Below are 20,423 nucleotides of genomic sequence, written 5' to 3' on the forward strand. Positions count from 1 at the left end.
CACCTTCCCCTCCCCACCCCACCTCCCCCCCCTACACCCCACTCCCACACCTCCCAACCTCCCAACCTCCCCCCCACTCCCCCCCCCACTCCCCCCCCCACTCCCCCCCCACTCCCCCCCCCACTCCCCCCCCCACTCCCCCCCCCACTCCCCCCCCACTCCCCCCCCCACTCCCCCCCCCACTCCCCCCCCCACTCCGCCCCCCACTCCCCCCCCCCACTCCCCCCCCCAATCCCCCCCCACTCCCCCCCCCACTCCCCCCCCCACTCCCCCCCCCACTCCCCCCCCCACTCCCCCCCCACTCCCCCCGCCACTCCCCCCCGCCACTCCCCCCCGCCACTCCCCCCCGCCACTCCCCCCCCCACACTCCCCCCCCCCACCCCCCCACTCCCCCCCCCACCCCCCCACTCCCCCCCCACCCCCCCCACTCCCCCCACCCCCCACTCCCCCCCCCACCCCCCCCCACTCCCCCCCCCACCCCCCCCACTCCCCCCCCCACTCCCCCCCCACTCCCCCCCCACTCCCCCCACTCCCCCCCCCACTTCCCCCCCATCCCCCCCCACACTCCCCCCCACCCCCCCACTCCCCCCCCACTCCCCCCCCACTCCCCCCGCCACTCCCCCCCCACAGTCCCCCCCCCCACCCCCCCACTCCCCCCCACTCCCCCCCACCCCCCACTCCCCCCCCACCCCCACTCCCCCCCCCACCCCCCACTCCCCCCCCCACCCCCCCCACTCCCCCCCACCCCCCTCACTCACCCCCCCCACTCCCACCCCCACCCCCCCACTCACCCCCCCACTCCCCCCCCCACTCCCCCCCCCCACTCCCCCCCCCACTCCCCCCCACTCCCCCCCCCCACTCCCCCCCCACTCCCCACCCCACTCCCCCCCCCCCACTCCCCCCCCCCACTCCCCCCCCCCCCGCCCCCCCCACTCCCCCCCCCACTCCCCCCCCCACTCCCCTCTCCCCCCCACTCACTCCCCCCCACTCACTCCCCCCCACTCACTTCCCCCCCACTCACTTCCCCCCACTCACTTCCCCCCACTCACTTCCCCCCACTCACTTCCCCCCACTCACTTCCCCCCACTCACTCCCCCCCACTCACTCCCCCCCCACTCACTCCCCCCCCACTCACTCCCCCCCACTCACTCCCCCCCACTCACTCCCCCCCACTCACTCCCCCCCCACTCACTCCCCCCCCCACTCACTCCCCCCCACTCACTCCCCCCCCACTCACTCCCCCCCCACTCACTCCCCCCCCACTCACTCCCCCCCCACTCACTCCCCCCCCACTCACTCCCCCCCACTCACTCCCCCCCACTCACTCCCCCCCACTCACTCCCCCCCACTCACTCCCCCCCACTCACTCCCCCCCACTCACTCCCCCCCACTCACTCCCCCCCACTCACTCCCCCCCACTCACTCCCCCCCACTCACTCCCCCCCACTCACTCCCCCCCCACTCACCCCCCCCACTCCCTCCCCCCCCACTCACTCCCCCCCACTCACTCCCCCCCACTCACTCCCCCCCACTCACTCCCCCCCACTCACTCCCCCCCACTCACTCCCCCCCACTCACTCCCCCCCACTCACTCCCCCCCACTCACTCCCCCCCACTCACTCCCCCCCACTCACTCCCCCCCACTCACTCCCCCCCACTCACTCCCCCCCACTCACTCCCCCCCACTCACTCCCCCCCACTCACTCCCCCCCACTCACTCCCCCCCACTCACTCCCCCCCACTCACTCCCCCCCACTCACTCCCCCCCACTCACTCCCCCCCACTCACTCCCCCCCACTCACTCCCCCCCACTCACTCCCCCCCACTCACTCCCCCCCACTCACTCCCCCCCACTCACTCCCCCCCCACTCACTCCCCCCCCACTCACTCCCCCCCCACTCACTCCCCCCCACTCACTCCCCCCCCCACTCACTCCCCCCCCACTCACTCCCCCCCCACCTCACTCCCCCCACCTCACTCCCCCCACCTCACTCCCCCCACCTCACATTGCCTGGTATGGAAGGGCTTAGTTATGAGGAGAGATTGGGTAAACTGGGGTTGTTCTCACTGGAAAGACGGAGGATGAGGAGTGACCTAATAGAGGTGTATAAAATTATGAAAGGCATAGATACACTTATTCCTTTCTAAATGCGCATACATCCTATCTCTAAGAATCCTCTCCAACAACTTCCCGACCACAGACGTCAAGCTCACCGGCCTATAATTACCCGGGTTATCCTTCCTACCCTTCTTAAATAACGGGACCACATTAGCTATCCTCCAATCCTCTGGGACCTCACCTGTGTCCAGTGACGAGACAAAGATTTGCGTCAGAGGCCCAGCGATTTCATCTCTCGTCTCCCTGAGCAGCCTTGGATAGATTCCATCAGGCCCTGGGGATTTGTCAGTCTTTATATTCCCTAAAAAACCTAACACTTCCTCCCTTGTAATGGAGATTTTCTCTAACGGGTCAACACTCCCCTCCGAGATACTCCCAGTCAACACATCCCTCTCCTTTGTGAATACCGACGCAAAGTATTCATTTAGGATCTCCCCTACTTCTTTGGGCTCTAAGCATAATTCCCCACTTTTGTCCCTGAGAGGTCCGATGATATGGGGGAACGTCTTCAGATTCTAAGTAGGAGCACGTAGCTCCTATTTTCCCTTTTATTCATTCATGGGGTGTGGGCATCACTGGTTAGGCCAGCATTTATTGCCCATCCTTAATTGCCTTTGCAAAGGTCGCGGTGAGCTCTTTCTTGAACTGCTCTAGCCCTGGAGGTGTAGGTACACCACAGTGCTGTTAGGGAGGGAGGTGTAGGTACACCACAGTGCTGTTAGGGAGGGAGGTGTAGGTACACCACAGTGCTGTTAGAGAGGGAGGTGTAGGTACACCACAGTGCTGTTAGGGAGGGAGGTGTAGGTACACCACAGTGCTGTTAGGGAGGGAGGTGTAGGTACACCACAGTGCTGTTAGGGAGGGAGGTGTAGGTACACCACAGTGCTGTTAGGGAGGGAGGTGTAGGTACACCACAGTGCTGTTAGAGAGGGAGGTGTAGGTACACCACAGTGCTGTTAGAGAGGGAGGTGTAGGTACACCACAGTGCTGTTAGAGAGGGAGGTGTAGGTACACCACAGTGCTGTTAGGGAGGGGGTTCCAAGATTTTGACTTCGCAACAGTGAAGGAACGGTGATATATTTCCAAGTTAGAATGGTGGATAGCTTGGAAGGGAACTTGTAGATGTGGTATTCCCATGTGTCTGCTGCCCTTGTCCTTCTAGATGGCAGAGAACCTGGGTTTAGAAGGTGCTGTCGAATGAGCCTTGGTGAGTTGCTGCACTGCACCCTGTAGATGGCACACACAGCTGCCACTGTGCATCAGTAGTGGAGAGAGTGAATGTTGAAGGTGGTGGATGGGGTGCCAACCAGTGGACTGTTTTTCCTGGATAGTATTGACTGTGTAGCATTGCATGTCTCAGTTCATCTGTTGCTGAAACCCTCATCCATATCTTTGTCCCATGTAGATTTGATTAACCAGCACCCTCCTGGCCAAGCTCCCACCCTGCACCCTCTGGGAACCTCAGCTCATTTTAAATCCCTGCCTGCTCTTAATCCACGTCAAGTACCAATCACCCACCACCCCCTGAGCTCACTGACCTACATTGGCTCCTGGTTTGGCAACTTTTTTCCTTGTTTTCAAATCGCTCTGTGACCTTCCCTCTCCCAAACTCTATCACCTACAACTTTGCAATGTCCACCCTCCTCCAATCCGAGCCTGTTGTGTATTCCTGATCTTAATTGCTCCACTATTGATGGATGTGGCTTCAGCTACCAAGATCCTAAGCTCTGGAATTCCCTCTGAAAACTCTTCACCTCTCTCTCCTCCTCTAAGCTCCCTGTCAGTATCTCCTTTATGTGTCTTGGTGTTTATTTATGTCTAACCACGCTCCTGTGAAGCTCCTTTCAATGTCTTTCCATGTTATGGATGGTTTTAATATTGAGCTTGTTGAGTGCTCTTGCATCTGTCTTTCTCGATGGCCATTGGATTTCACAAGCTCATTTTGATTTGATTTGATTTATTATTGTCACATGTATTAACAAACAGTGAAAATTATTATTTCTTACACGCTATACAAAGCATACCGTTCATAGAGAAGGAAACGAGAGAGTACAGAATGTAGTGTTACAGTCATAGCTAGGGTGTAGAGAAAGATCAACTTAATGTAAGGTAGGTCCATTCAAAGGTCTGACAGCAGCAGGGAAGAAGCTGTTCTTGAGTCAGTTGGTATGTGCCTTCAGACTTTTGTATCTTTATCCCGACGGAAGAAGGTGAAAAAGAGAACATCCGGGATGCGTGGGGTCCTTAATTATTCTGGCTGCTTTGCCGAGGCAGCGGGAAGTGTAGACAGAGTCAATGGATGGGAGACTGGTTTGCGTGATGGATTGGGCTACATTCACGACCTTTTGTAGTTCCTTGAGTCTTGGGCAGAGCAGGAGCCATACCAAGCTGTGATACAACCAGAAAGAATGTTTTCTATGGTGTATCTGTGAAAGATGGTGAGAGTTGTAGCTGACGTGCCAAATTTCCTTAGTCTTCTGAGAAAGTAGAGGCATTGATGGACTTTCTTAACTATAGTGTCGGCATGGGGGGGACCAGGACAGGTTGGTGGTGATCTGGACACCTAAAAACCTGAAGCTCTCGACCCTTTCTACTTCGTCCCCGTTAATGTAGACAGGGGCATGTTCTCCTTTACGCTTCCTGAAGTCAATGACAATCTCTTTCATTTTGTTGACATTAAGCCCTCACTCTGATCTAAAGTGTTGGGCCAGGCAATTTCAAGCTGAAAGGCTGTTGTTGGCTTTGTCCAGTAATCTGACTGAAGGCAGTGCCACCCTGGCTGGGATCTGCCTGTGTTGTGTTGGGCTGAGGCAGCAACAGTTTCTGCACTAGACTCATCCCCTGTGCAATGCTGCAATCGACACTTGTCTCCTGGGAGGGAAGAATCAGCCCTGAATCAAACCCATTGCTTTCTCGGCAAGGACACGATTGGGCTCCAGGGTGACGTCCCTATTGCTAAGTATCAACTGTCTGGGCTCACGCAGGGGCCACACAAAATATTAAATTACATCAGCCTCTGCTTTGACCCCATCTGGAGTAAATGTGTTCAGTTCTGGGCCCCGCAATTCAGGAAGGATATTTTGACCTTGGAAGGGGACACGGCACAGATTTACGAGAATGATCCCCTGGGCTAGAAGGGTTACATTTTGAGGACAGTTTGATGAAGTAGTTTTGTATTTCCAAATACCAGCTCCTAAGCAGATGCCTTGTGTTATGCAGTTATGCCATTTCAGACAACTCGTACCGTTCAATGAGGTCAGAGCGAAAAGACCAGTGCATCCTGATCTCCGGTGAGAGTGGTGCTGGGAAAACAGAAGCCTCCAAGAAGATCCTTCAGTATTACGCAGTGACCTGTCCAGCCAGCGTGAGAGTGGAGACAGTGCGAGACCGGCTGCTCCAGTCTAACCCGGTGCTGGAGGTAAGCAGTTTCCTCTGGATAATGATGGGATATTGTTAACCGGTGGACACTTCATGTGATGGACAAACCTCCACGTGGAGCACCTGATTTCTGTGGGGAAATTCTGAACCTTGATTCACCTGGCACAAGAGGGAGCTTTTATTATTGAGTCTGTCATGGACAGTTCCAAACAGACTCTAATGCTCTAACTATGTTAGGAGCTGTGGGTTTTAAACAAAGAGAAAGTTTGTCCAGGTAGATTCAGACTAACAACAACAGATTTATTCTAGAAGCTTTTTTCATAGAATTAATAGAAACCCTACAGTACAGAAAGAGGCCATTTGGCCCATCGAGTCTGCACCGACCACAATCCCACCCAGGCCCTACCCCCATATCCCTACACATTTACCCGCTAATCCCTCTAACCTACGCATCTCGGGACACTAAGGGGCAATTTAGCATGGCCAATCAACCTAACCCGCACATCTTTGGACTGTGGGAGGAAACCGGAGCACCCGGAGGAAACCCACGCAGACACGAGGAGAATGTGCAAACTCCACACAGACAGTGACCCGAGCCGGGAATCGAACCCAGGTCCCTGGAGCTGTGAAGCAGCAGTGCTAACCACTGTGCTACCGTGCCGCCCCTGTGTCTTTTTCCTGTAGAGTACAAACTGAAACTAAAAGCAGAGGCCTCTGAAACACTTGAATGACATCTCCATCAAATCATGTGACCTGCTCTTGAAGCAATCATGCAACTACTTAAATATATAGCACCGAGAAACAATGCCCAGTGAAGAGATCTGATATGGGGAATGGGGTGAACTCGCCTTTCATTGGAGCAGGGAGGAGGAGAAAGATGAAAGCTTATCCACCTGAAATGTTAATTCTGCTTTCCTCTGCATAGTGCTGCAGACTGCCGAGTGTTTCCAGCGTTTTCTGTCTTTATTTCACATTTTCATCATTTGCAGTATTTTAGTCATTTATCATAGCAAAATACCGCAGATGTGGGAATCTGAAACAAAAACAGAAAATGCTGGAAAATCTCAGCAGATCTGACAGCATTTGTGGGGAGAGAATAGAGCCAACGTTTCCAGTCTAGATGACCCTTTGTCAGAGCTGCTGAGATTTTCCAGCATTTTCTGTTTTTATTTTACTTTTTTTAAATGTTTGGAAGTAGTTCTGAATGCAGAGATTGGAGTGGTGAGAATTCTGACCCTCCCTCCTCGGCTCCACCCCTAGTGCTGGTTTGCACACACACTTGGTTGGGAGTTTGCTGTAAAAGAAATGTTCTTGATCCAGAGTGAGGAACTGTTGTTCACAGGCCTGAGACCAACCTTGACCCAGCAATCCTTGTTTTGTGTTTTCAGGCATTTGGAAATGCTAAGACGCTACGTAATGATAATTCCAGTCGCTTTGGCAAGTACATGGACATCCAGTTTGATTTCAGGGTAAGAATGGGGAAATATTCAGTGCTAACATTGCTGGAGTCTGAGTTGTGTAAGCACTGTGTGTGCGTGAAGTTCATCAGACTTCGGGGAAGCTCTTTTGGAATTTCTAGATATTCTGATTACTTTCTCCTTTGCCGTTTGATTGGACATATCATCTTCAGTTTTTGCTGTTTTCGCCTGTTAGACTTGCTAACGGCTGGGGTTCACACACTCCCTCTTCCTCCCATTGGTTCTGTTTAGGTGGTTTGCTGGACTGCTGGTAACTGGCTGTGTTTTGTGTTTACAGGGGGCACCGGTGGGAGGTCACATCCTCAACTACCTGCTGGAGAAATCTCGGGTAGTTCATCAGAATCATGGCGAGAGGAACTTTCACATCTTTTACCAAGTGATAGAAGGTGGTGAAGAGGAACTACTGAGGAGGCTGGGGCTGGAACGCAATCCTCAGAGCTACCAATATCTCATCAAAGTAAGGAGAGTGTGGAGAGTCTGAGTGCGGGTTGGGGAAACAGACACTTGAGTTAGCCAAAAAGTGAGAAGCATCTTCCCAGCAATATATGTCCTGTACACAACAAACAGGATAAATCCAACCTGGCCAATTACCGGCCCAATCAGTCTACTCTCGATCATCAGTAAAGTGATGGAAGGGGTCATCAACAGTGCTATCAAGCAGCACCTGCTCAGCAATAACCTGCTCAGTGACACACAGTTTGGGTTCTGCCAGGGTCACTCAGCTCCTGACCTCATTACAGCCTTGGTTCAAACATGGACGAAAGAGCTAAATTCCAGAGGTGAGAGTGACAGCACTTGGCATCAAGGCAGCATTCGACTGAGTGTGGCATCAAGGAGTCCTAGCAAAACTGGAATCAATGGGATTTGGGGGAAACTCTTCACTGGTTGGAGTCATCCCCGGCACAAAGGAAGATGGTTGTGGTGGTTGGAGGTCAATCATCTCAGCTCCAGGACATCACTGCAGGAGTCCCTCAGGGTCAGTGTCCTCGACCCAACCATCCTCAGCTGCTTCACCAATCACCTTCCCTCCATCATAAGGTCAGAAGTGGGGATGTTCGCTGATGATTGCACAATGTTCAGCACCATTCGCAATTCCTCAGATACTGAAGCAGTCCGTGTCCAAATGCAGCAAGATCTGGATAATATCCAGGCTTGGGCTGACATGTGGCAAGTAACGTTCGTGCCACACAGGTGCCAGGCAATGACCATCTTCAACAATAGAGGATCTAACCATTGCCCCATGGCAATCATTGAATTCCCCACTATCAACATCCTGGGGGTTACCCATTGACCAGAAACTGAACTAGACTAGCCTTATAAATACTGAAGCTGAAAGAGCAGGTGAAAGGCTAGGAATTGTATGGCGAGTAACTCACCTCCTGACCTCTCGAGGCCTGTCCGCCATCTACAAGGCACAAGTCAGGAGTGTGATGGAATCCTCTCCACTTGCCTGGATGGGTGCAGCTCAAACAATACTCAAGAAGCTTAGCACCATCCAGAGCAAAGCAGCCCACTTCTTTGCTACTACATCCACAAACATTCAATCTCTCCTTCACCAAGTCACAGTGGCAGCAGTGTGTACCATCTAAAAGATGCACTGCATGAACTCACCAAGGTTTCTTAGGCAGCACCTTCCAAAGCCACGACTGCTACCATCTAGATGCTACCATCTAGAAGGGGAAGGAAAGCAGATACACGGGAACACCATCAACTGGAAGTTCCCCTCAAAGTCACTCACTATCCTGACTTGGAAATATATCACTGTTCCTTCACTGTCACTGGGTCAAAATCCTAGGCACTCCCTTCCTAACAGCACTGTAGGTGTACCTACACCTCAGAGACTCCAGTGGCTCAAGAAGGTAGCTCAGCATCACCTTCTGAAGGGCAATTAAGAATCGGCAATAAAATCTGGACTAACCAGTGATGCCCACATCCTGTAAAAGAATTAAAAACACTTGGGCTGAGGAGAGAGTACAGGCAGGTCCTTGTGCTGTGTTGACCTCAGCTATTGCTGAGCTAGTGAGGGGTGGCACAGTGGTTAGCACTGCTGCCTCACAGCGCCAGGGATCAGGGTTCGATTCCTGGCTTGGGTCACTGTGCGAAGTTTGTACATTCTCCCCGTGACTGCGTGGGTTTCCTCCGGGTGCTCCGGTTTCCTCCCACAGTGCAAAGATGTGCGGGTTAGGTGGATTGGCCATGCTAAATTGCCCCTTAGTGCCAGAGGGATTAGCAGGGTAAATATGTGGGGTTACAGGGATAGGTGGGATTGTTGTCGGTGCAGGTTTGATGGGCCGAATGGCCTCCTTCTGCACTGTAGGGATTCTATGGAATTCTCTATGAATCTGCCAGGACCTGATCTCTCTCCAGTGCCCCTGGCTGCTGGAAAATGCATCAATAATAGGAGAGGACGATGCCTCACACAGTGCAATATCCTGTCTGCGCTCTCTTGCTAGGTTTAATCCCTCAGTCAGTGTCACGGAAGATGGTGTATTGGCAGATGTCTGATCTCAGGAAAGACAGCACCTGCAGAGAGGGAGAGACGGAAAATTGGGAAATAATAAGTGGAGATTGGAAGTGAACTTCCATCTTTCTTCATCAGTAAATCTTATTCTGAAATTTTGGCAGACATGCTCCCCAAAATCAGTTCCAGCTCTGCGTCCACCAGCATCTGCTGTCACTCAGTCAGTCAGTCTGTGGAAGGGACACTGTGTGTGACAATAATTCCTTTACTGAAAAAAATGCTTGTTCTGTCTTTCAGGGTCATTGTGCGAAAGTGAGCTCCATCAACGATAAGAATGATTGGAGAACTGTGCACAAAGCGCTGTCTGTCATTGATTTCAGTGATGCTGACATAGAGGTAGGTCCTGGCCTCTGCTGGGGTGTGTCAGTGATTTCCGATACTGTGTTTAGGTTTGGGGTCTGATTGTCCTGGGTTTGAATCCTGGCAGGAATGTGCCAGGCTTCACGGGTGGCTTGAGGCAGAAGCTAGAATTGGGACGTGATGTTGGTCCTGGATCATAAATCCAGAGAATTACACAGGATCTGTGGCACAGAAACAGGACATTTGGCCTAACCAGCACATACTGGAGTTAATGCTCTTGGTGAACCTTTTCCCATCGAAATCTACCATTCTATAGCTCTGTTCCCTCGTGTGTTTATTCAGCTTCCCCTTAAATTATTCTAAGCTCTTCATTTCAACCATTCGCTGTCGTAGCGAGTTCCACATTCTCACCACTCTTTGAGTAAAGATGTTTTTTTTCTGAATTCCTTGTTGGATTTCTATCCAAATTGATCCTATATTTAGTTACACTCCTCCCTCCCCACAAGTGGGAGCTGCTGCTTATAAGTCATGCCAGAAAATCTGCTGTCCCAGTATATCGCACTCAGCTGTCTTACACCATCCTCATAAATTCACTGGAGCTTATCTACAGCCGCTTTGTGACATCCGTCATCTAATTCTGCCTCGGCCGACCCCTCTTTCTGCCTCGGCCGACCCCTCTTTCTGCTGCCTCCACCTTCCCCCATAGGAGAGATCTCTGGAATTTCAGCTCTGACCATGACTGAAATACGGACATTTTCTTTTCTGGATGTCACTTTTAAGTGACTCTTTGTTCTTGTTATTTCAAACACCTCTCTGTTGGTCTGATCGTCTGTAGATGGAATTTTTAACAAACATCTCAGCATCCACATTCCAAAGGCCTCGGCTTTCTGCCACAGATTTTTATTTATTCTCCAGGTTTCTGAGACAGACAGCAGAGTAGCTGGAATGTTGCCCATGGGCTAGAGAGAGGAAAATCAGCAAAGTGAATTGAATCCTATAGGTTTTTAAAAAATATATATATTGTTGTTAATGTTTGTCCGGCAGTAAAGATACTTCAGTTCCAAGTGATAAAAGAACTTCACAAAGTAAATCAAAGAAAAAGGTATAATAAAGAAACTTCATTACATCAACACTCCCCTGGGCCACACAAGCTCCCCACAATCCTCATCTGCTTTCTATTTATACTGGGTCAGCTGATCACCAGACCACTACATCATTTTGTCATTGGTTACATTGTCGATGGGGTCAGCTGACCCTCAAAGCATGTTACCATTGGTTTTAATATAACATCCTTCATCTTCAAAAATTACTTTTGGCTATTCCTCCTAATTCCAGCATCTCGCGTCTCCCATCTCCTGTTATTGTTTGTCCCGTATGGATATTTTAAAGTCTCAGGTCCAGAGAGTGCAAATTCAAATCCACCCCCTCCAGCTCCCAATGGGAGGAAGGAAAGGCAGTGAGGACAAGGTGGAGGGGTGGCTCTGTTAGTTAATGATGAGATTACAACAATAGAGAGGGATGACCCAAGTTCAGGAAACCAGGATGTGGCAATGGTTTGGGTAGAAATGAGAAATGGTAATGGTAAGAAGTCACTTGTGAGTGTGGTGTACAGGGACCCTAACAGTAAATGCATGGTGGGATGAAGCATAAAGGAAGAAATAATTGGAGCTTGTCAGGAAAAAAACAGCAATTATCATGGGAGATTTTAATTTGCATAAAGAAGTCAGAAGGACAAATGTAGCCTAGGTAAGGAATCCATTGAATGTTTTTGGGATAGTATCTAAGAACAGCATGTTCCGTAGCCAACCAGAGAGCAGGCCATACTAGAACTGGTACTGTGATATGAGATGGGAATAATTAATGATCTCAGGGTGATGGCACCCCTTATAAAGGTGCACCATAATATGATTGAATTTACATTCAGTTTGAGGGAGAGAGGAGCGGGTCTGAGACTATGTTCTTAAAGTTAGATAAGGGCAATTATGAAAGCTGAGTTGGCTAACATGAACTGGCAATTAGGTTATAGGATAGGTCAATAGAGATGCAAACATTTCAGAATGAACAGAACAGATACATCCCAATCAGTAAAGAAGGGATGGACCAACCATCCATGATTAAGTAGAAAGGTTAATAATTGTGCAAAGACAGGTGGCAGGTCTGAATATAAGAAACAGCAAATAGTGACTGAAAGATTATTAAGGAGGGAAAAATTAGAGTACGAGAGAAAGATAGCCAGAAATATAAAAAGGTGGGTGATAGGTCATCAGGGCTGGGCAGGTTGTAAATTTGAGGTTACTCTCAGATCAGCCATGATCTTATTAAATACCTGAGCAGGTTGAGGGGCTGAATGACCTGCTCCTGATTCTTGTTGCTAAGTTTGTATGTTGGAGATAGAGGACCAGCCATGATCATACTGAATGTTGGAGCAGGCTTGAGGAGCCAAATGGCTTACTGCTACTTCTATTTTCTGTGTTTACCAATAATCCCCGTCCTCTCCCTGTCTAAGCCCCAGTGGGTAAAGGAGATGGGAAGATGTCCCTCGCTGACCGCTCACCTTTATACTGATTACGCAGTATTGTCATCACAACGAAGCGGGTTGCTTGGTTTGAGCCCTGTTTAAGGACAGTGACTGTCGACCCCTGGTACATTCCTCAAATACCTGAAAGAGATATTCAATCCCTCAATGAGAATTTCCTCAATTACCCCCAAATCCCCTAAATAAACACAACTTTTCTCTGCGGGAGGTGGGGGGGAAGGTGAGCCCTCCCTCTTCCTCTCTCAATTCCATTCCTTTCCTCTCCACAAAGGCACTGTCTCGCTGAGGCTACAATGTGGCATTGGCCCCCTCACTATCCAGCCCATTGGACCCTAGATCAGGTTTATCCAGTATCTTGGCAAGTGTGTTTTAATCATTGCAAAGGTTTTCCTTCATTGGTTAGTGAATGGTGGAATGTTCGGTAAATATCCACATCTACTGGGATTGTGTGGGAGGTGTTTTCTACTCAAGTTCCAGCGTGGCAGAAAGCATTGAGTAATTTTTAAAGTTGGGCATGCTGCCTGGTACCAATCTCAGTATCTGTGTTTCAGTCACTGACCCATTCTCCCAGAATACGGTCTGCAGTCCAGAAACCAGCAAAGCTGGTGGCCATGGTTGCAGAAATTGGGCGGAACGGTGTAGGCTGAGGGAGAGAGGGGGCCAGAGTGCACAGAGAGGAAGGGGCAGGATGGGGGATAGGGAGGGTGGGTGGAAGGTGGAATAGAGCGGAAGGGAGCAGTGGGATGGAGGAAGGGGGCAGAGGGAGGGAGGTTGGGTCAGAGGGGGGGGGGGGAGTGGGAGCTTGCTGTATCTTCTATGAACCCCTTTATTTTCCCTTCTACTTTGAACAGGAGCTGCTGAATGTTGTAGCCAGTGTTCTACACCTGGGGAATTTACAATGCTCCTCAGACGATGATGGAAATGCCACCATTACCGGTGAAAATCAGATCAGACTGCTGTCCCGGGTCAGTAATAATACTCTCCGCTGACGCAATGCGAGATTCGTCATTAGTCACCGAATCACTAATCATTTTGTAATGTGATGTATTCCTCCACATTCGTTTAGCCTCTGGGACTTTCTCAGATTGGATCAGATTATCTAGAAATTTCTAAACTCCATCTAAATAAACAACCACATTTAAATATAAACAACATGCTGTCCTTCTTCAGTTTTAGCTCTTGTGACATGGAATGATAGATAATCATTTGTAATCGGTTCAATTATCTTCCAGCAGCAACAAAGCAAGTCCAAATGCCGAGTTCTGGTTCCCTGGCCCTTCCTCGTACGTCCCTCCCTCTCCCCGTGTACCCTGCCCCCTTAACCTACACACCGCCTCATACTCCACCCCTTCAGTTTGGGAGGAGGGCCCTGTTCTGCATTACGTAAAGAGTTATGTTAAATTAACATTTTCTTTTGCTCTTAATTTTAGCTTCTTGGGATGCCTGGCACTGTCCTGCGAGAGGCTCTGACTCACAAGAAAATCATTGCCAAGGGGGAGGAGGTGAGGATTGTCTGATAGCTCTAAAGTCTTTGCTTCTGAATCTGAGACATGGGATTCCCCAGTGTAATTGTTGCATTGACAATGAGCAGAAAGGGAAGTAGTAACATTATAGCTGGAAAAAGCTCTGGTCCAATTTGGGAACCAAGCCTTAGGAAGGTTATATTTTCCTTGGAGGGGTGCAGTACAAATCCATTGTTATAATGTTACCAATGATAACATTGGAATCTGTTATCGTGTAACCAATGACAATTAAAAGCAGGTGGGGATTGTGGGGAGCTTATGTGGCCCAGGGAGTGGCCTGAGTGTTGGAATAATGAAGTTTCTTTATTAAACCCTTTTCTTTGTTTACTTTGTGAAGTTAATTATTTTATTGCTTGCAACTGAAGATCCTTCCAACCAGATGCACATCCATCAGTATGAGACGCTTGTTTAAGATGGTTAAATGAGTTATCTATCTACTCTCATTCCTCTTGTGAGGGGAGTCCAAAACATAGAATTTTACAGTTAGATTTTGGCTGTTCCGGAGTGACATCAGGAAACATATCTTCACACTAAGTGGAGATTTGGAACCCTCTCCCAAATAACAGCTGAACTGGGGTCAATTCTAAATTTCAAAAGAGAGATTGATAGATTTTGAGGTAAGGTCTTAATGAATGCAGAGCCCAGGTGGGCAAATGGAGTTGAGATGTTTATCGGTTATAATTTAATAGAATGACAGAACAGGCTCGAGGGGATAAATAGCCTGTCCTGGTTCCTGTGAATGTTCTGATTGTTATTTCTCCTCTTTGTCTTGTAGCTGATCAGTCCTCTGAATGTTGAGCAAGCAGCCTATGCACGGGACGCTCTGGCAAAGGCTATCTACGGCCGCACCTTCTCCTGGCTGGTCCACAAGATCAACAAGTCTCTGGCCCACAGGGTAATGGCAGTGTGGAACTCGGCTTTCCTATTGGGGGCCTTTAGATCTGTTTGTGCTCCTCTCGCTCCTGTGCTGCACAGTACAGTGAGAGAGATGGCTAGCATTGTATGACAAACACAGGATATAGATTGTGACTTAGTTGGCATCACCTTCTTTCCAGGGTTGTTCCGATTTAAAGATATTTACCAGGAATCAGCTGTGAACAACCCAGGCACAGGATGGTTACAACAGATTACGTTAGGGTGCATTATATTGGGTTGGTTAGGATGGATTACATCAGGGTGGATTGCGCCGGTCTGGGTTGGATTGCGCCGGTCTGGGTTGGATTGCGGCGGTCTGGGTTGGATTGCGGCGGTCTGGGTTGGATTGCGCCGGTCTGGGTTGGATTGCTCCGGTCTGGGTTGGATTGCGCCGGTCTGGGTTGGATTGCGCCGGTCTGGGTTGGATTGCGGCGGTCTGGGTTGGATTGCTCCGGTCTGGGTTGGATTGCGCCGGTCTGGGTTGGATTGCGCCGGTCTGGGTTGGATTGCGCCGGTCTGGGTTGGATTGCGCCGGTCTGGGTTGGATTGCGGCGGTCTGGGTTGGATTGCGCCGGTCTGGGTTGGATTGCGGCGGTCTGGGTTGGATTGCGGCGGTCTGGGTTGGATTGCGCCGGTCTGGGTTGGATTGCTCCGGTCTGGGTTGGATTGCGCCGGTCTGGGTTGTGTTAGGGTGATTAGGGTGGGTTGTGTTGGGGTGATTAGGGTGGGTTGTGTTAGGGTGATTAGGGTGGGTTGTGTTAGGGTGATTAGGGTGGATTATGTTGGGGTGGGGCAGGAGTGGATTAATCTCAGTCAGGGAAGGAAATTGGCTATTTTACTGTGTCTGGGCCAGTATGTGACTCTTGGCCCCACAGCAACATGTTCAGCTCTGAAGTGACCTTCAGTTGTTTCAATCCCTGAAATGAACGTATCCTGAGAACAAGTAAAAGTGGGAATTTTAAAGATATTACTTGTTTCCTTCACTCTCTTTGAACACTTAAACACAAAGTGTTTAACTGTCAAGAACCAGCCAATAGGATAACAAAGATTCTGTTCACTTCCCAATTAGCACGGGGAAGGTGAAGGTTGTGAGGATTGGTGTCAGGTGACCAATGGTGGAACAGTGTGGCTAGACTGTCACCGGGATTGGTATGTTTGATGACTTTGGTTGGGGCGTGGGAAGTGGGGTGTTTTGTGATAAAAGCTGCAGCAATATCAAATGTCAAACCGTTGTCTGAATTCCAAAATTGCTGCAGCCCGATTTCTGTGCGAGTGAGTTTGTTTTTATTTGGTACGTCGGGTTTAAATTTCCATACCCTTTGCCCCCACAGGACTCCACATATTCCGATCGCAATAGACCCAATGTAATTGGGCTGCTGGATATTTATGGATTTGAGGTGTTCCAACATAACAGGTAAATTGTTATTGGAAAAAAACAGAAGCTCAAATAAGCAAAATACTGCGGATGCTGGAATCTGAAACAAGAATAGAGGACACTGGAAAACCTCAGCAGGTTTGACAGGTGCACCTGATAGATGCTGGCAGACCTGTTGAGTTTTTCCAATGTTGTCTGAATTTGTTTCAAAGCTTAAGTTGGATCCAATCAGCATGGACTCATGAGGGGAAAGTCGTGCTTGACGAACTTGTTGGATTTTTATGAAGATGTGACTAGTGCGGTTGACGGAGGGGAACCGGTGGATGCGGTGTTTTTGGATTTCCAAAAGGCGTTTGATAAGGTGCCTCACAAAAGGTTGCTGAAGAAGATTGGGTCACACGGAGTTGGGGGTAGGGTGTTAGCGTGGATTGGGGATTGGCTATCCGACAGGAAGCAGAGAGTCGGAATAAATGGGTGCTTTTCTGGTTGGCAGATGGTAACTAGTGGCGTGCCGCAGGGATCAGTACTGGGGCCTCAACTATTTACCATTTATATAGACGATCTGGAGGAGGGGACTGAGTGTAGGGTAACAAAGTTTGCAGACGACACAAAGATAAGTGGAAAAGTGAATCGTGTAGAGGGCGTAGAAGGTCTGCAGAGAGATTTGGACAGGCTGAGTGAGTGGGCGAGGATCTGGCAGATGGAGTATAACGTTGACAAATGCGAGGTTATTCACTTTGGAGGAAATAATAGCAAATTGGATTATTATCTAAATGAAAAAAAATTACAACATGCTACTGTGCAAAGGGACCTGGGGGTCCTTGTGCATGAGACTCAAAAACCCAGTCTGCAGGTGCAACAGGTGATCAAGAAGGCAAATGGGATGTTGGCCTATATCGCAAGGGGGATAGAATATAAAAGCAGAGGTGTCTTGCTGCATCTGTACAGGGCATTGGTGAGGCCACAGCTGGAATACTGTGTGCAGTATTGGTCTCCTTATTTGTGGAAGGATATATTGGCCTTGGAGGGAGTGCAGAGAAGGTTCACCAGGTTGATACCAGAGATGAGGGGTGTTGATTATGAGGAGAGACTGAGCAGCTTGTGTTTGTACTCATTGGAATTTAGAAGACTGAGGGGAGATCTTATAGAGACCTATAAGATAATGATGGGACTGGATAGGGTAGAGGTGGAGAGATTCTTTCCACTTAGAATGGAAACTAGAACTAGAGGGCACAGCCTCAAAATAAAGGGGGGTCAATTTAGGACAGAGTTGAGGAGGAACTTCTTCTCTCAGAGGGTGGTGAATCTCTGGAATTCTCTGCCCACTGAGGTGGTGGAGGCTACCTCGTTGAATATGTTTAAATCACGGATAGATGGATTCCTGATCGGTAAGGGAATTAGGGGTTATAGGGATCAGGCGGGTAAGTGGAACTGATCCACTTCAGATCAGCCATGATCTTATTGAATGGCGGGGCAGGCTCGAGGGGCTAGATGGCCTACTCCTGTTCCTATTTGTTATGTTCTTATGTTCTTAGGAGCTGTTTACTTCTGGAGACCGTACCTCAAAAAAGATATAATAGCCTTGGAGGAGATGCAGCACAGATTCATCAGAAAGATACGAAGGCTAAAAGGGTTAAATTATGAGAGCATGAAGAGTGGACTAGTTTGGTTAGTCCTTTGAGCATAGGAGATTATGAACTGAGCTAATTGAGGTGATTAAATGATGAAAGGAAATCACTGGGTTAGATAGGGAGTAACTATTTTCTCTGATGGGGAGTCCAGAATAAGGAGCGCAATCTTACAGAAGAAGATAAGTCATTTAGGAGTGAATTCAGGAAGTATTTCTTCACACAAATGGGAATGAAAATCTGGAATCATAAAGGTGTGGAACCTGCTAGTCAATTGAAAATTTCAAAACTTGAGTTTGAAGGATTTTTGTTGACTAATGATATTAAGGGATACAGAGGGACTGAAGGCAGATGGAGTTAATGCGCAGATCAGCCATAGAATAGTCATACCAACTTCCAAATTAGGAACTGGAATGGGCTACTTGATCCCTTGAGCCTGCTCCGCCATTCAATAAGATCATGGCTGATCTGATTGTAACCTCAACCCCACATTCCTGCCTGACCCTGATAACCTCTCACCCCCTTGTTAATTAAGAATTTATCTAGCTCTGCCTTAAAGATTCTGCCTCCACGGTCTTTTGAGGAAGAGAGTTCCAGAGATTCCCAATCCTCTGAGAGAAAAGGTTTCTCTTCATCTCTATCTTAAATGAGTAACCCTTTATTTTTAAACAGTGACTCTAGTTCTGGATTCTCCCACAAGACGAAATATCCTCTCCACATCCACCCTGTTAACACCCTTCAGGATCTTAAAGGTTTCAATCAACAGGGTTTCCCGATGAACACGCCCCTTGCCACCAGGAGACCCATAGCGGGGGTGTATGGTTGGTGGGATGGCAAGATCCCGCTGATGAGAATGGCAGCAAGATTTCAGCAAATATCTTTAATAATAGCTTCTACCATTTTTCCTATGACAGATGTTCGGCTGACTATAGTTTCCAGCTTTCTGTCTCCCTTTGTGAATGAAGGAGTTACATTTGTTATCTATCAATCTCATGAAACCGTCCCCAAATCTAGGGAATTTTTGGAAAATTGAAACCAATGATCTCATTCCCTACTTCTTTCAAGATCCTAGTGTAAAGTCTATCTGGAGCCGGGATTTGTCAGCCCACAGACTCAACAATTTACCCAGTACCACTTCCCCAGCAATTGTAATTTTCCTGAGTTCCTCCCTTCTATTTCCTGATTTACAACCATTTCTGGGATGTTACTTGTATCCTCCTGTGAAGACTGATGCAAAATACCTGTTCAATTCTTTTGCCATAGCCCTACTTTCCGTCACCAATTTCCAAAGCGCACTTTTTATAGGGCCAACACTCAGTTTATTAAGGTCTCTTATTTAACTATCTATGGAAACTCTTATTGTCTTTATATTACTAGCTAGTTTTCTAGTTCTAGTTTTTCCCTCCTTGTCAACCTCCTTGTCATTCTTTGATGTTCTTTATATTCTCTCCAATCGTCTGACCTGCCACTTGCCTTTGCGTAAGTATGTGCTTTTTTCTTTAAGTTTAAGTTTTAATTAACCACAGATTTTTTCTTTCTCATTGAAACCTGTGTCTTCTCTGTATTCTGAAATATTCCTTTAAATATCTACCACTGAGCCTCTATTGATCTATCTCTTAAGTACATTTGCCAGCTCACTGTTGTGAGGGTTTCGTGCCCTTGTAATCACCCTTATTTAAGTTTAAAATACTAGTCTTGACGTATCCTTCTCTCCCTCAAACTGAATGTAAAATTCAATCAGATTATGATCAATGCTCCCGTCAGGTGCCTTCCTTGAGAGGTTATCAGTTAATCCTATCTCATTGCGCAATACCAGGTCTGGTATTGTCTACCCTCTGGTTGGCTCAGAACATGCTATTCTAAGAAAACATTCTATGAACTCTTCATCTTCGCTACCTTTGCCCATCTGGTTTTTCCAATCTATATGTAGATTAAAATACCCCTGGTATTTCGCAATGAGATAGGATTATCACTGCACCTTTCTGACAAAGTCCCATTATCTCTTTTATACTCTGTCCTACTGTGCAGTTACAATTAGGGGCTCTATACACCCCTCCCACAATTTGACTGCTTGCTTTTATCATTTCTCATCTCATCTCAAACTGCCTCTTCATCCTAGTTTCCTGAACTTAGGTCATTCCTCTCTAATGTTCTAACACCGTTGCTAATTAGCAGAGCCACCCCTTCACTTTTTCTTCATCTCCTGTCCTTTCTAAATGTCATATACTCTTCAATATTCAGGTCCCAATCTATGTCATCCTATAGCCATGTCTCTGTATTGACATTAAGAAGTCTCACAACACCAGGTTAAAGTCCAACAGGTTTATTTGGTAGCACAAGCCACTAGCTTTCGGAGTGCTGCCCCTTCATCAGGTAAGTGGGAGTAACTCCCATTTACCTGATGAAGGGGCAGCGCTCCGGAAGCTCGTGGCTTGTGCTACCAAATAAACCTGTTGGACCTTAACCTGGTGTTGTGAGAATTCTTACTGTGTTTACCCCAGTCCAATGCTGGCATCTCCACACCATGGCTACCATCTGTAATGACTATCAGATCGTACTTATTAATTCATCTGTTTTGTTTCGAGTGCTATGCGTGTTTAGATACAGAGCCTTTAGTTTTGTCCTTTTATCATTTTTGTAGCATCTAAAC

General features: G+C 48.6%; 1 protein-coding gene across 1 annotated transcript in view; it reads left to right on the plus strand.

The window, feature by feature from the left end:
* Positions 1-5,338: 5,338 nt before the first annotated feature.
* LOC144486871 (unconventional myosin-Ic-like) overlaps positions 5,339-20,423 on the plus strand; it is a gene marked incomplete at its 5' end in the record, with an annotated part of 51,407 nt that continues 36,322 nt past the window's right edge. Inside the window, 8 exons of the mRNA XM_078204894.1 lie at positions 5,339-5,537; positions 6,886-6,966; positions 7,253-7,432; positions 9,734-9,832; positions 13,184-13,297; positions 13,763-13,834; positions 14,631-14,750; positions 16,102-16,184. Of these exons, the coding sequence (XP_078061020.1) occupies positions 5,339-5,537; positions 6,886-6,966; positions 7,253-7,432; positions 9,734-9,832; positions 13,184-13,297; positions 13,763-13,834; positions 14,631-14,750; positions 16,102-16,184 (948 nt within the window). The remainder of the gene's footprint in view (positions 5,538-6,885; positions 6,967-7,252; positions 7,433-9,733; positions 9,833-13,183; positions 13,298-13,762; positions 13,835-14,630; positions 14,751-16,101; positions 16,185-20,423) is intronic.

This window comes from Mustelus asterias, unplaced genomic scaffold (genome assembly GCF_964213995.1).
Source record: "Mustelus asterias unplaced genomic scaffold, sMusAst1.hap1.1 HAP1_SCAFFOLD_499, whole genome shotgun sequence".
Taxonomy (NCBI): Eukaryota; Metazoa; Chordata; class Chondrichthyes; order Carcharhiniformes; family Triakidae; genus Mustelus; species Mustelus asterias.